Source organism: Harpia harpyja, chromosome 2 (assembly GCF_026419915.1).
Source record: "Harpia harpyja isolate bHarHar1 chromosome 2, bHarHar1 primary haplotype, whole genome shotgun sequence".
NCBI classification, from domain to species: domain Eukaryota; kingdom Metazoa; phylum Chordata; class Aves; order Accipitriformes; family Accipitridae; genus Harpia; species Harpia harpyja.
Window position 1 is genome coordinate 34605511 of NC_068941.1, and position 16762 is coordinate 34622272.

Here is a 16762-nt window from a genome sequence, read left to right on the forward strand (position 1 = left end):
TCAAAGTGATCCACAAGTGCATGGCCACTCCAATGCTGGGTGCTCACCTCCATGACAGGAGCATGGCAGCACCTGCCCATCATCACCTAGAGGTTGGGCTCTACCAGCAAGGCTGGGGAACAGGCTGCCCAGTGGCTGGTGCCACTGTCACACCACAGGGCCTCCATGCCCCAGGCGATAACTCAGCCGGCTGCTGGGGCACGGTAGCGTTGCCGGTCTGCATTGGTGAAGCTAGAGGTGGGCCCAGAGGATCTGAGAGCTGGGGGGGGGGGTCACCTGCCAACAGCAAGTGCTGCAGCTGCTGCTGACCTCCCCTCTCGCCCCATGAAACAGGGCTGGGACCGCAGTAGCGGGTGCTAGCACAAACCTCTCCAGGCAGCCCCCTGTACATGTAACCATGGGGGTTACATCACACATGGGGTGTTCATCTTAGCCTGGTCCTCCAGCAACGTCCCACTCATCCAATATCCTATAAATCACCTTGCCCGATGCCTTAGCAGAAAACAGCTCTGTGGGAAGCAGGAGAGCCCGGGGGAGTGACGGCCCCACTTGCAAACCTGGTTACACACGAGCGAACCAAATGTGTCCTTGGACACTGCCCCCCTCAACACATTCTCCCCTTACTACCCAGGTGAAAATAGCTGCAACACCACAGACAGTTAAGCCTCACTCCAAAAGGGCATGCGTGTTTGTCCACCATACCGTGTTTTCACTGTCTTCTTTTTCTTTTTTTAATTTTTAATCCTTTTGCAAATACCTTGGCGTGAACCGCTGCCAGGTCAAACGCTACCCCTTGGCAACAAGGGGACCCCGAGGAAGCCCCAGCAGTGCCACGAATCTCCTCCCTCCACACCTGCTGGAAGCAACCGGAGGAGAAAAATCGCTCAGAGCTCTCTGTGCCTTTCAGGCAGGGAGGGCAGGGCATAGCCCGACAGCAGAGCCACCAATAAAAGCCTCCGCAGAGGACGTCTGCCCACTCCCCGTGGAGCCTGACTAACGCCCATTGGCATCTCCCTGCCGCCAGCCAGCTCCTCCGCTCAACACTCGCGCTGACGAGCAGCGCCCGGCGTCAGATGCAGATTAACCACAGACAGCTCCCTGCTCTCGGGTGACGGTCCCACGCCAGGACTCGCTCCCCCCACGCTCCCTGCCTCTCCCTTCAGCTGCGGCCGGCGGGTGCACAGCAGTGCTCCGGCTCCACGGCCCGGCCATTTCGCAACACGGGGCTTCAGCTAGACGGGCGGCAGCTTCCCTGCAGCCTGCTGCAGCGACGGCAACGGCTCCGCTAAGACCACATGGCCACTTCTGGAAAGGTAAGGACAACGCGTTTCCCGTCTTCCTTTCCAAGGTGCCCTGCTCTTGAGGAAATGTTCTGCAAATGGCTCAGCCTGTGCACCAAAGCGTGCCCGCTTCCCTCTGACCTTACTCTCCCAACTCATCCAAACCCCTTTGAGCTTCTGCTTTCATACAACTGCACGTGTCGGTACCTGCGTTAGGTGGTGCATTCGTCTCCTGTTCTGCCCACCAGCTCAGGAATGAAAATACTGAATCGTACCGCTCTGAAAAACAGCCTCCTGCGCAGCCCCACCCTGCGCTCCCACTTTGGCAGGGAAACACAGCTCTTAGAGGTGCAGGCTTGCAGCCGCTCATCTCCTGCATTCAACCTCGTGCTGAATTTTGCTGATGTCAAACTAGCTTTGGGTTGATCAGCTCGGGGTTTGGGAGATGCCACACACAAGTCATGCCTTTGGCAAGGGAAAAAATTATCCAGTTGCCAGCCGGACGGGGAAGTGCATGTGTTGCTGTCAGATCTGCCCAGTACACCAGAGTCTCTTCTCTTCAGGGATCTTCTCCATGTCACCTACCAAAAGTCCGCTTGGAACTCACTCAGTACTCACGTGGCAAGCAGGAGAGGGGCCAGAGCTGTCTCCACCTTCCCCTTAGCACAGACCAGCCAAAGGCCGGGGAGGGCATCAGCACTGAGTGCTGTAGGGAGGATACCCCCCCAGCAGGGCCTGCAGCCTCTCCTGTGCTGCAGCAGTTCAGCCCTGCTGCCCTGGGGTCACCCCCAGAGCCCTATCCTGCGGACACAAGGCAGGAGGGTTTTTCCAGGTCCACGAACCCAGGGAAAACACAAGCCTTACCCTCTACGGACTGGTCACTTCATCTTTGCATTTCACACTATGCCAGTGTTTATTGAACATCACTTGGCTTCGCGTACAGCTGAGTGCTCCCGTGTTTCTGCTCTCCCACCACGTCCCACCCACCCAGCAAGTCCCCCAGGAAAGAGCACAGGACAGTTGTGTAGCTCCAGCAGCGTGTGCTCAGGTGCACAGAGACATGTGCTGTGCATGTAATTTTAGGTGATTGTAGGATGACTGTCCCTGACTGTGTGCCAAAGGCAAACTTTTCCATGCAGCTTAATCTCCTCTGCTGCTTCCAGGTTATCAGATGCAGAGCTGCTGTTGCCTGGGCCGTGGGCAAACCACTCTCTGTTGAGGAGGTGGAGGTTTCACCTCCAAAGGCGGGTGAAGTCCGTGTCAAGGTAAAAACACGTTTCAATATTTTTTTTTTCTCCCTTGTGGGAATTGCTCTTCTTATGGCTATACCTTGAATATACATGTCAGGGATCTGTGTCTGCCAATAGACCTTAACTGTCGAGAGAAGCCCTGTGAAAAATCCTTCCACGAATTGAGATAAACAGAGGCCAGACCATTTCTAAAGCTCATCATCTACTCTTTCCTCTCCAAACAGATTGTGGCCACGGGCATCTGTCGCACAGATGACCATGTTTTGGAAGGTTGCTTTCCTAACGTGGTTTTCCCAGTTATCCCGGGCCATGAAGGAGCTGGGATTGTGGAAAGTGTTGGAGAAGGAGTGACCTCTGTGAAACCAGGTAAGACACACACACACAAACACACGCCCAGGAGTCAGCTCTCAAAGGCTGCCCAGAGCTCAGAAATGCCCCTCTCCTCCCACGTCAGTGGTTCAAAACCTGAGTGCGCACTCATTGCACTGGACTGTCAGATGATACACTTTCCTGGTCTATTCCCCATGCACACGAGTGTGGCTCTGAGCCTTTCCCCCTGACAGAGAAAGCAGGGGGTTCGTGGTAGGATGCTGCCATCGGAAAGCTCAGCAGAGACCCTCCAACAGGCAGCATCCTCAGGGCCTGTTGAGCGAGAGGCACCTAACAGGGATCCGCTTTGTTGCAGGAGACAAAGTCATCCCCCTTTGCCTTCCACAGTGCGGGGGATGCAGCTTCTGCCTGAATCCCGAATCCAACTACTGCCTGAAGTCCCAGTGAGTTTGCTTCTCCTTCCCCTACACCTAAATGGGGTCAGCTGTCTCTCAACAAGTCTGACACCCCCACGGCTGCTTTACTTGATGAAAAACAAATGCATGCCCCTCCCAACAGTGTCTCTGAACCACAAAACCTGCTGCCTGACAAGACCAGCCGGTTCACTTGCAAAGGGAAGCAGATCCACCATTTCCTGTGGGTCAGCACCTTTGCAGAATACACTGTGATGCCGGAGTACGCCGTTGCCAAGATAGATGCTGCTGCACCTCTGGACAAAGTCTGCTTGCTCGGCTGTGGGTTTCCCACAGGCTACGGGGCTGCCATCAACACCGCCAAGGTTGGTATTCAGGCATGTCGAGCACAAGCAGCCCACGGCTGCCCTCGCACCCTCACTAACCCTGTGCAACAGAAACCTCCTTTTCACACTGGAGACTCACAGGGCCCCATGTTGTGCAGGTAAAACCAGGCTCCACCTGCGCCATCTTCGGCGTCGGAGGAGTTGGCCTCTCTGTTGTCATGGGCTGCAAGGCAGCTGGAGCTTCCCGCATCATTGCCATTGATATCAACAAGGACAAATTTGCCAAGGCCAAGGAGCTGGGAGCCACTGACTGCATCAGTCCTCATGACTTCAAGAAGCCCATCCAGGAGGTGCTCACTGAGATGACCGGCCATGGCGTGGACTACTCCTTTGAGGCCATCGGGCATGTGGATACCTTGGTAGGTGACATTTCAGCATGTGTCCTCCCTGCCAGCTCATTCACAGGCTCCTGTCAGTGCAAAATTCACCCCGGTGGGCAGTTCGTTGCCTGCTGCCTGCACTTCTGGGCACATCTTTGCTCAGAAAGGCAGTCTATTGGCTTTGGGAGAAACTGATGTACGAGTCTTGAAACAGGCACTGAGCTCTCCACGTCTGCTGCTCAGGGCAGCATGTGTTTTCAGATTACCAGGGAGGTGCAGATGACTGCACAGAAAGAATGCTTTTCTGACAAACTCATCACTGCATTCTCTAACTCACCTGCCTGTCCCATCAGACTGCTGCCCTGGCTTCCTGCAATATGAACACTGGCGTCTGTGTGATGGTTGGGGTACCAGCTTCTGGTTCAGTGATTTCCATCGATCCTATGCTTCTGCTGTCTGGGCGTACATGGAAGGGGACTCTGCTCGGAGGTATGAAACTTAGGAAAACAGTTTAGACGTTTCAGACTTTTCCTTTCACAGTAATTTCAAAATGTCTGTGGAACAGGTACCCTTCAGGGCATATGAGTAACTCTCCCCTTGAAAATGAGTTTTCCTATCTGAGCAATGTCCTCAGCTGTAGGACAAAAGACACTTTTCCTCATAGACATTATTCACTAAGCTATTGGTCACAAATAATATTTCAAGCTTGACAATGTCCCAGGAAGCCTCTTTGAGAGAGTTTTCAAGAAAAACCCAACTAAAGAGGAGCGCTGCATTTCCACTGTATATATAGGCATGAAACATGCTAATAAACCTGTAACTGTTTCATACAGTTCCAATGCACACAACTGTCTACTCTAGCTCACTCTCATCCCAAGGAGAGGGAAATTTCTCACAAGATAAAGGCACCAGAATTGGTCACTCAGTCCTGATCCTCACAGCAAGACTACCTTACCAAAACAGCATTTCTCTGATTATTCACTGCGGGTGCCTTCTCCCGTTTCTAGGTTGGAAGATGAGAGATTGTATCCCTACATTAGTTTCCAGCTATTTGGAGAAGAAATTCAACTCAGATGTTCTAATCTCGCACACGCTGCCGATTGCTAAAGTGAATGAAGGGTTTGAGTTGTTACGTGCAGGAAAAAGGTGAGACCCTGACTAGCAGGAGCGAGGTACAGCAAACACCACCTCCACCTAAAATTCAAACAGCCCAAACGCTCTGGCAGGCAGAGCATGCAATACTGCCTTCTCAAAAAGGATCTGAGCCTTTTGAGGAATCAGGGTCCAGAGCTGTGTGTCGGGAGGCTCTGCCATAACCCGGAGGGAAGAGCCCACACTCAGCACAGGGAACCCTCCTGCTTATGGTTTGGCTCAGCAGAGGTCCCGCAGCCCCAGCACTGCCCTGAAGCCAGCACAGGCCCTCAGACGCCAACATCTCGGGGCACTGTTTGAAAGCACAGGACAGGTGACAGAGAACGAGAAGTAAAGGGCATCTTTGGTGACAAGAGCATAAAAGCCAAAGAAGGGAAGACCGTATCTTACAGCAGCAGCAGAAGAGCTATGGGGAGGGACATAGTGCCTTAGCTCTGAGGGGTTCCCTTCAGCAGGGTTTTGAAGGCTGCCCTGTTGCTGCATGTCCTGTGCAGCTGAGTTAGGAAGAGGCTGGATGAGAAAGAAGGCAGCGGGTCCTCAGGCACACCTGCCTGCCCCGCTGCCTGCTCCTGAACGCTCCCAGCCACAGCACTTGTAACTCCTCCCTTCCTTTCCACTTTTCAGTATTCGCTGCGTCCTGCTCTTTTGAAGGACGCAGCCACTGCAGGTGGAGCAGAGGGACCGGTGCAGAGACACTCTCCAGGCATGGACCTTTCTCGCCCAGCACCTCACTTTGTGGGGTGTGAGGAGACAAGAACAAGGAACTCGCCGATGCTGGTGCCGCTGCCAGCACTCCTGCGCCTGGCTGAGACCCAGAAGGATGCTTCCCCCAAGACACCGATTTTACCAATAAAGGATTTCAGTCAGACTTGTCCTGTACAGTGTACTCAATCAACAGAGGTCCCATGGGGCACTAGGAGCTCTTCCTCATACCACGGGCCCTTCCATCACACCCCTCATCTCAGCAGTGAGCAACTGCCTTTGCTCCCTCCGTGGCTGCTGCTTCCCACCTTCGCCCACCTTACACGCTTACACTGACGTGTCTCTGCCCCCATCTCAGCTGGGTGAATGCTGCACCCTCAACCAAAGTACAGCAGCGAAACGACAGCTGCTGCTGCTGTTCTCCGGTCTCACTTGCAGGACCACAATGTGTTTTTCTATGTGAGGTTAACCTCGGGTAAAACCTGTACTCCAGCACCTTTCATTTAAACGTAAGGTTTTCTTATCCCATTACTTTTTCCTATTCTCTCCTAATTTTCCCTTCTTCAATTCATATTTGTCCTCTTTAGATCCTCTGGCCTCCTGAGCTCATTCTGGTGGCTTTTCTCCTGATCTAGTTTTGTTCTTGATAACAAACTCAGAGAAATTTACAGATTGTAATTGGGAAGAGAAATTACAAATGCATTTATGTCCCACAATATGTAAATGTGGGTGCTAGAGGTACTATACCTAGACTTCCAGAAAATAAAAAGTAAAATTCCTCCTTACATTGCAAGAGTGCAATTCTGTAGGAGCTACCAGGATCACAACCGGTCTGGCAACTAAATTTGTTCTGTGCACAAAAGGAAATGCAAGCATATGATCCTTATGGGTCCCTTCCAACCTGAGATATCCTAGGATTCTATGACAGCATGACTCAAAATGAGCAATTGCTGTAAGATTCCTGTTCTCTATTTTAACACATTTTTTTCCCTCAACCGTTCTCCTTCACTAGGGTGAATAGAATCAATTGTACATGTTTAATAGACCTTTATCAATATTTTTCTTATATTTCTTCAACGTATAATATGTCAGGGTAGATCTAACTCTCACATTCCTTACCTCATTTGCCTCCTCCCCCTTCCATTTTGTATGAGGGATACAATATTTTTGTCCTAATGGAAATTAAAGCAACAGGGCACCTTAAAGAATAGGGAATTATCAATCTTGCTAACAAACGCAAAGCCATACATGCTAGGATATGATCTAGTTTGTTCTTTATAGTAGTAATGCAAAAATTGTCTCTGAAACTGGTGCCCAGTTACACTGAAGACAAAAATTTAATGCTGAGGTATTAGTAAAGGCATTAATATCTGCCTTTGTCTTCTAATTAACAATTATTGAAGGGTTTGAACTATTGCAGGCAGGGGAAAAGATAAGATTTGTACTTAGCCCTCATAAGTGCATTTCAGAGTCTATTCCACAAAGTGACTTCTGTCAAATAGTCTTCCATTTTTCCACCACTTTGATACAGACAGGAGATGAACATAATACACAAAGGGGGCCAGAACACTGACTACCAAGATGAAGACAAAGACCTCGAGGCCTGCGCCTGTCTGTACAAACATCTGACTTAACAGATCAGTTATTAAAACTTGTCTGATACGTGAATGCATATAGCAAGTCAGGATATGAAATATTGTTGAACACAGATACACAGTGTCTTCCATTAAAAAGTGAATCATTAAATCCATGCCTACTGACATACAAGTTTGATTTTATTCTCCGTCTATTGATTGGACAAGAAAAAAACATCCTCTTCTCTTAAGATATGCACAAAGCTGCACAGCAATAGGATCTCAGTATCAACTCCCCCCCATATTCACATACATTTCAAATGTTTTGCAGAGATGCCAGCTACCCATGGCACTTCACAACTGCAAGCAGGGCAGTCAGCAATTCTGAAATCTATATTGTCTTCACATCAATGTTTGGTTTGCAAGTTTGATGGAGGAGAGCATCACATGGATGTTTTAAGGAAAAATCATATACACATTTGAAAGACCTTTTTAGAACAATTTTGTAGGCTATAAGCTCAACAGCAGAGACTGGACCTGTCCTAAGAGGCATGAAACACCAGTACATGTAGCACTGTTCACATTTATGTCCTTATGTGTGAGATGAAAACATAAGCCATATGTATGGAATGTTATCTAGGAAGCAGTTGAATGGTTTCATTATCTGTCACAGTATTTGTAAAATTTGTTGTTTTAAACTTCAAACACTAGCAACCATATGGGATATCAGCCATACACCATTTGTCCTCTGGAATTGCTCTCCAACTCTTGCACAATGTAGAAAATCGAATGGTAATCAAAATCAACTAAAATAAGGCTCAAAAGCTGTGTAAAGTGGGTCAGTCTGAACAGCTTAAAGAATATTTTTGTTTTCAGCTAAGCAGTTAAACATCAGTCCACTTTCAAAGTGGACTAAAAATTGCAAAGCACATGAAAGCAACTAGTCCTGGCGAAGAACCACATCTTTTCTCCACCAAATCTAGTGATTGAACTGACAGGGTAAGAGGCACGAAGGATGTGTGAATCAACTGTAGAGCTGGGTGTCCTAAGCATGAATCTACAGAGTAATGCCTTCCCGGTTCATGAATGCTGCATTTTTTTCTGATCAGGACTAATCTTTTTTACATCCTAATGTTAACAGATGTCTTTTGATTTTTTAAAAATATTAATCTATCATATTGTTCAACAGCTAAAGAGTCAAGTTCTGCTCACTATGGCATTCTAAATGGTTCCTGATCCAAGAAGGGTTTTTAGTCACTATTGGTAGTCTTCCAGGAAATTATCCCATTCCTTAGGTATACAAAAACGTCCTTTCAGCCACACGGAGGGAGGATTCCTTTCTAGTGGACAGGCTTTTTCTAGTCTATCATTTCCTTCTAGACTAGAGCTGGTGGGATCATGAAGGTCCTCAAGGCTGAATTATGCATGTGGAAACTTACTTTCACCACAGACAACACGAATTCTTGCACAGCACGCCTAGGAATGGGAGAGGGACTGGCAGAAGGATGAACTGGCTTACAGTGCTGGGCTAAGCAGTTGAGGGTGAAGAAAAAGGGAAGCATGGAGCAGAGAGGTAGGGAGAGAACACAGGTCTAAAGAGAGGAAGGATAAAATAAAAATCTTTGCTCGGTGTTGTAAGTTGAAAAGAGCTCTCATTGCTTTTTCTAAGAACATGCAAAATTTCAAAGCTATAATCAATATATGGCATTTCTGACATGCTGGGGTCAAGTTCACATGTGCAACTAGGAAAATCTGATTCTCTTTACTGGCATTTGACCATATCATCTCGATTTTCAACCTCTTCATCCATCATCTTTCTATTCCTTTTATCAGTTTCTCCTTGGCAGCAGCTTAAAGTTGAGTATATCGTAAGTCTAGTGATTCATACAACCATGGAACGGTTTCGGTTGGAAGGGACCTTAAAGATCATCTAGTTCCAACCCCCCCACCATGGGCAGGGACACCTTCCACTAGACCAGGTTGCTCAAAGTCCCACCCAACCTGGCCTTGAACACTTCCAGGGAGGGGGCATCCACACCTTCTCTGGGTAACCTGTTCCAGTGCCTCACCACCCTCACAGTAAAGAACTTCTTCCTTATGTCTAATCTAAATCTCCACTCTTACAGTTTAAAGCCATTACCCCTTGTCCTATCACTACAAGCCCTTGTAAAAAGTCCCTCCCCAGCTTTCCCGTAGGCCCCCTTTAGGTACTGGAGGCTGCTATAAGGTCTCCCCAGAGCCTTCTCTTCTCCAGGCTGAACAACCCCAACTCTCTCAGCCTGTCTTCACAGGAGAGGTGCTCCAGTCACCTGATCATCTTCACGGCCATCCTCTGGACTTGATCCAACAGGTCCATGTCCTTCTTATGTTGGGGACCCCAGAGCTGAACACAGTACTCCAGGTGGGGTCTCATGAAAGTGGAGTAGAGGAGCAGAATCACCTCCCTTGACCTGTTGATCACGCTTCTTTCGATGCAGCCCAGGATACGGTTGGCTTTCTGGGCTGCAGACGCACATTGCTGGGTCACGTTGAGCTTCTCGTCAGCCAATTCTAGCTGGTTGCCATATTACACATAACAACCACGTGCATTCAATATTTGAATGTGTGGCATTTCTTTCCAGAGTAGCAATGGGAAGGACACATTGCTCTTTGGAGTGGTTTGCATTATTTAGCTTATCTGTTTCAGTTACAATTCTATTTTAATCAATTCCACTGCTCAGTTTCTTTGAAATAACAAAAAGACCGTCTCTTCTAGAATATAAATGCAGACTCAGCAGCCTAAAATTACCATCAATAAAACACTGGTAGATTTATGCAAGATATATTTTAACCCAGAAAAATATTTACTACTCTGTCCCAGCAAAGAGTTTATATGGGCAATGAGCCCATATATGAGATTGCAAAAATGAAAAGGAAACAAATGGGTTTGCTCCATAACATGTACATGGAGCATCGGAGTATCAAACATTGTTCTCTACTGATGCTTACATAGTGTTAGAGATGAATGTAGACAGCACCCAGCTCTGAACAGTCCATCACTTTAAATATTTTCATTTTCTGTTTGAGTATTTATGACGCTGTACTGTTTTCTTATACTTGAGAGATGACAATCACACACCATTTCTCATCAAGTGTCCCACTTCCAGGTCTTTCACATTGTAGAATTAACACAAACACAAATGTCAATCAATCTTTGCTTCTAGAACCATGTAAACTAGCACTATGTAAATGTAGTTTATTATCTGAATAATCCTTTGGCATTTATTTTAAGTTGAGTACTCTGAGCTTTGACTTATACAAATATTACAATAGCCACGCCAAATACTCCAGCAGGGGATATCAATTTTTAAATACAACCTACTTCCCATAAAAATCCAATACATCATAAGATTGTTGTCATTTACACCACCACTTTAGAGAAACTGATGGTGATGTGCACTTCTAGCAATATCATTCATATCCACAAAATGGTAAGCAAGTAAATCTCTTACGATGCTGATCAAATGTGTGTTTTTTTAACATCCTACAAGTTATTTAAAAACCACAATCTGCTGTGCATAAAATAACAAAACAAGACTATTTAAGTAATGAACTCATCTGAAAACAGAGCTCGGATGGTTCTTGAGAGACCATGTAGATTAGCTTTTTTCCCAGTGCAGGATCAAATCTCTGTATCATTCCTAAGGGATAACTTGTGCTCAAAGGCCTCCAAGGATGATCTATTCCATTACCACTTCAAACTGTATCATACTGTCAAAGTTAATCTCCTCAGAGAGACTAAATCTCCTGCTCAACCTTATAGCTACTTTTTATGTTCCTGAAGACTGTTACTATGTCTACCCTCGCCCTTCCCACCCTGAAGCATTACTTCCCGTCTTGTCAACTGTATTCCTGTTTCCACAGCCACTATGATGTTTGCCTTTCCTCTGCTTCCAAATAGCAGGATATCGCTAACTCACGTTCACTTTGTCATTCACTACTCTTTGCAGGCTTTTTTTTTCTGCAGAACTGCTTTTTGACTTGTCACTTGCCATCTATGCTGATCACTACACTCAATTGCATCCCAGTTCTTTAAAAGCATTCCCCCAGACTGTCAGGATCATTTTCTAACCCTCTCTTTCAGTGTGCTTGTAACCCTCCTCCTATCTGCACATTTAATGAGTGTACTCTACTCCAACATGAAAGTCACATAGTAGAGCTGACTCTGCTATGGATTGTGCCCAACAGCTTTAGGGAGAGGAAAAAATGAAATACATTTCATATTAGGATGTTGATCTATTTTTTTTGTTTTAGCCAATACACTGTGGACTGAATTTCTCAAATTTGCCTAGTAAAATACAAAAGGAGAAACACTTTTTCCACTATTCTATTTACACCCTAAACGGAAAGATTGTTCCATATTATATCCCCTTGTGGAATATACTTGAATTTATTTTTTTAAATAGTTCCACTAAAATGCTGTCTTGAAATATAAGATCAATGAAATTTTCTAGCATAAACTTATACTTTGCTGCAATCCCAAAGTCCCTCTGCAAAAAAAACCCCAGATGTCACTGAAGCAGCATCAACTTCAGCAGCTGGAGAAAACTTGGCCATTGTATCTCACTCAGTACTTTTTAAATCCAGTGAGCCTCTCTCCAGTGTTTAATTTCCAGTTCACTGGATTAGTGATAAGTGGCAAAAGATTCAATATAGATTGGACAGTGGAGCATTCAAACAGTATTTCTCCAGAAGGACTTCTGTCATGGCTCCCATGGGAGACCGTCAGGAGCCTGCAGTTATGGGTGAGACCAGGAAAAAAAAAAACCTCATTGCAGACAACACTCATCACATTGGGTGCCTGTTCTACAGTAACACTGCAGATTGTCAGTCTCTTCTCAGGGAATCTGTTGCTCAGCCACAATGATTTACTGTAACTATGTTGACTGAGCAGCCACTAGGGACTTTGGTGAAGTTGCAGCATGGATATATTTTTATATGTATGCATGTATAGTACATATATATTGTGTATATCTATATTGAAGTTTGCAGAAAGCATGTCTTGATTTTGCACCATCATATACGGTGATGAAAACATTGGCTGGAACAATTTAGTTACTTCATTGTCAGATTTGGAAGCATGCCTGGCTATGAGTATACTGTGCACGCAGCCTGAATACAAGTTGTTTACACCCATATGCATGTGTAGAAAACACCCTTCCACAGTAAAATCACGTCAGAAGCAGCATCTGGTTGAGAAAACCTAATGGATTTACCCTCCAACCCTTTCGGTGTTGACACCCCTCCCATGCCTCATAGTTAGCACTGCTGCCTGACCTTGTCTTTTCTTTCTTAATACGAACTTCTAGCACCTCTATCCCCCATTCCTCCTGCTCTGCCTTTAGAGCCAGGGACTGCTCACAACGTCAGAGTCAAGGTGTCCTCAAAACTCTGCTTGGAGCATCTCTGTTTTTGAAAGCTCCTAGTTCTCATAAATTCATTTCAAGGTCTCCTACAGGAGAAGAAAAGCCTGCTTGGGGCATCCAAGTCATAAGCAAGAAGTCAATAATTACAGGTGTACACAGAATCTCTGTTTCACAGAAATTATTTATAGAACAGTACCACAGAAACAGCCAACTCATCTGTTTTACAATGGAAATCCTTGGAACTGCCCACCTCAATGAGTACAGCTCTCAGTAGCATCATTTACATTTCATTTGTATATAACACAATCTACCCCTGTAGAACACGCAGCAGAATCCCTTTACCATGACTATTATGAAATACACAACTTGGCAAGCCTGGCTGGAAACACGGGTTTCATGTTCCAGGTGAACTGGAAGAAAAACACCTCCCAGAGACAGAAAAAATTCCCTTCTTTACCCAGCACCATTAGCGGGCAGCACTAACAACAACATTAATATGGAAACTGAAGCAAATTATATCAAAGTTACCTATACTGTGCATGGATGGCTTGTGTTGTAGCTCCTGACAGGACTGCAGATACGGCTTTAACCATAACATGTTCAGATGGACCCTCCTGTGTTTAAGTTTGTGACCACTGCCTCTGGTCCCATCATTGGGCACCACTGAGAAAAGCCTGGCTCTGTCCTCTTTGCACCCTTCCTCCATGTCCCTCTTGTACCGGGGAGCCCAGAACTAGACCCAGCACTCCAGGTGTGGCCTCAGCAGTGGTGAGCAGAGGGTAAGGATCACCTCCCTCGACCTGCTGGCCATACTTCGTCTAATGCAGCCCAGGACACCATTGGCCATAAGGGCACACTGCTGGCTCATGTTTGACTTGATGTCCACCAGCACCCCCAGGTCTTTTTCTACAAAGATGCTTTCCAGCTCGGTGGCCCCCAGCATGTACTGGTGCATAGGGTTCTTCCTCCCCAGGTGCAGGACTTTGCAATTCCTTTTGTTGAACCCAATGAGACAAAGGACAGCATGTCTTTTCAAACCTAAGAAATAGAAATTTCCCTTTAGTTTTTATTTAGAGGCTTTGGCATCCAGTATTTGAGGTGAGTCCAAGGGAAATAAATAGAAACTCGCACTGCAAGTATATTTTTCAATTAGTTGGGAAAAACTGTGAACCACAATGTTTTACTGAAGCATTATTCTTTTCCTATAATGCTAGATTCTAGCCTTAGCCATACTATTAGCCTGGTGTGAGATCAGACTGTGGTCCATAGTTGTTGGTATCAAAACCTCTTCTTCCATGGTTTTAGTGAGGTGTGAAGGTGCGTATTGTAGAAATTAACCAGTTACAGCTCATACGATAAATACACAGACTACAGAAATGACACAAAGCAGCTCACTAGGAATAGGTTAGTTATTACATAACACAGCCAAACAACAGAAATGTTTCAATAATTTATCTCTTGCACAGATGTGTTAGCTTCGGTTTTCAGTTATTTGGGACTAAATTACCAGGATGAACAAGTAAAGAACTTCTGTATCACCATGTTCAAGGACAATGAATTCAAACTGGAAGAGATGCAAAGGTATGCTACTAGCAGGGTCAAAGAAAAGAAAGCCTCAATGCTAAAAGAAACTATAAGCATGTGGCTTACCCAGATTAACAAAAGGGAGGGTAAAAGGATATGGCTACCTTCCAAAAATAAATTAAGGGTATAAACACTAAACATGGGGAAAACTTTTTGCAGTAACTGGCATTGCTTGCACAGGAACAAGTGGGGTAAAGTAGCCTAGAAATTAAAAGAAGACTAATCAGATCAGACTATTGTAAATAATCTTAATGGCAGTAACCCCTCCTATTTTTAACACAGAACATGACAGGTTTCTGATAAGGGCTACATGATACAGTTCCTACAGCAGCAAAGGAATAGACTCAGATTTATTGCAATTGCATCTTACATTCAATTAGAGCATTTCACATAAGAAGCTCCTCAGGCACATCATTTCATGCACAACACTCTCATAGAGATCTGCCGCTGTTCCAGGCACTGCTCCATTGATCCTATCCTGCCTAACGAGCTGTGCAGGATGATACATCTCTAAAGCATATGTGAAGGTCTTTGCTGGTTCCTGTGAGTTCTGAGTGGAAATATACTAAGCACATACTTATTTCTCCTAATTTCCTTTCCTTCCTTCTGTGTTTGCTGTGTGATTAAGGTTTTACAAAGCCTAAAGTAAAGAGAAGCCTAGCAACCATCTAGGTAATCAGCAGAAGCAACTCTTCTGTCAACAACCACTTAAGTTTTTTATCTGTGAATAAGCCCTTTGCATGAACACTTGAATGCAAATGGCTTTCTCCAGAGGTGGCAGTTGCTCTAACTGAGAGTACCCTGGCACCTTGCCATACAAGCAACACTCCATAAGGAACAGAATTAAAAAGAAAAGCATTAAGAACAATTACTCACTGACTTACTTAGCTATACTAAGATACTCTCACCAAAATTTGTATTTAAAAATACACTTGTTAAATGATCGATGTCTAAGCCATTGATCTGGATTTTGACCTGCAGTAAACAAGTCAAATTGTAACAGCTGAAATCCTGGTAATGTTTTTACTTGAATTGGATTTTCTGCTGCAACACTTAAGACTGCTTGGTTTAGATACTTGCTACTGATTGTTACACACAGTAAGAAGTCAGTTATGGTCCTAGTCTGGATCACATAGTTTACAGAACAAGATAAGGCAGTGTCAATTAAATTCCTGATCAGATTGGCACATATTCTGATCAATTATCACCATATGCTGGGAAAAAAGAAAGACTTTAAGGAAAGCAATATCATGTGATGGTACAACATGGTCTTACAGCACAGATAAAACATGGCAGAAATGTAAGGATGCTTTTATCTTCATACACAAGTTGCATGACATATAAAAATGGTCACCAATTTCAGTGGGAAATGACACGCATTTGACACCTGCAGGTACAAAACTCCCTACTTTCCTTATATAATTCCTCACAAGTATTAGGACCTGGGCTGATAATTTTTTAATTTTTTTTTCAGAATTCTCAATTTCATATTTTGACCTGTACCTTAAAAATACTCAGTTACCTTCATTTTTGTTTTACTTAGAGGCAACATTCCTTTTTCTCAGTGAAAGGGTCAATGTTTCAAAGACATGTCAGTAACAACATTACTAGTAGCTTTATGCCAGTACTAATCTGATAATATTACCCAAGTCGTATTACCCAAACTTTGCACAAACTGAGATGGAAGCCATATTCCAGAACAAACACAGCACAAATTTTCTTTGAACTTAATTAAACATTTGCAATAAAGGCTGGTTATCTCTTGAAAACATCCTTTGTAATAAACCTGCTGAGAGATTTTCTGCTCTATGGGGTTTAATAAATGCAGGAAGGGTCTTAGTTTGTTTTAATTTTGGTAAGAATTAGGAAGGTACTTATTTTTGTTTTGGCTTTCTTCACATCCTTTGGGCTTTGCATGCTAATGCAAGACAGAGAAAGTCCTCTGTTGTACATCAGAATGTCTGTTTTAGTAAACACACGTGTTTCAATGGAAATGCATATAATTTTTATCCTCTTATCTTTTTTATCACCAGAATAGTATTAACAGCATCTCTTGTCAGCCAGTATTTTGCTATTCAAATCTCTGTAGTTCCTTTTCTTGCTTTGAGCAAGAATTCATCCCCTTTAGCAACTAAGCACTGAGGCTTATATTGATGTACTTTATCCATGTACAGATGGTGATAAGCAGATGATAATGTGTTTTGGCTTTCACATGCAAAATTTATGTTTCTATTATGTTACATCTGTGTTTATTTACTGAACCAGTGCTAAAGCTTTTATGTGGACTTAAGTAAGTTTCTTGAAGGCTTCCAGGGTATTTATGTCCCAAACATTAATTCTTAAAGAAGTCATGGAGATTTTTATAA

General features: G+C 44.8%; 1 protein-coding gene across 1 annotated transcript; it reads left to right on the forward strand.

The window, feature by feature from the left end:
• The first annotated feature begins 863 nt into the window (after positions 1 to 863).
• LOC128136416 (alcohol dehydrogenase 1) lies at positions 864 to 5999 on the forward strand. Its single transcript, XM_052775937.1, has 9 exons — positions 864 to 1313; positions 2444 to 2545; positions 2755 to 2896; positions 3216 to 3303; positions 3419 to 3638; positions 3758 to 4018; positions 4333 to 4468; positions 4987 to 5125; positions 5756 to 5999. The coding sequence occupies exons 1-9, from the start codon at positions 1296 to 1298 to the stop codon at positions 5778 to 5780; spliced, it is 1131 nt and encodes a 376-aa protein (XP_052631897.1). The 5' UTR covers positions 864 to 1295; the 3' UTR covers positions 5781 to 5999.
• The last annotated feature ends 10763 nt before the right edge of the window (positions 6000 to 16762 follow it).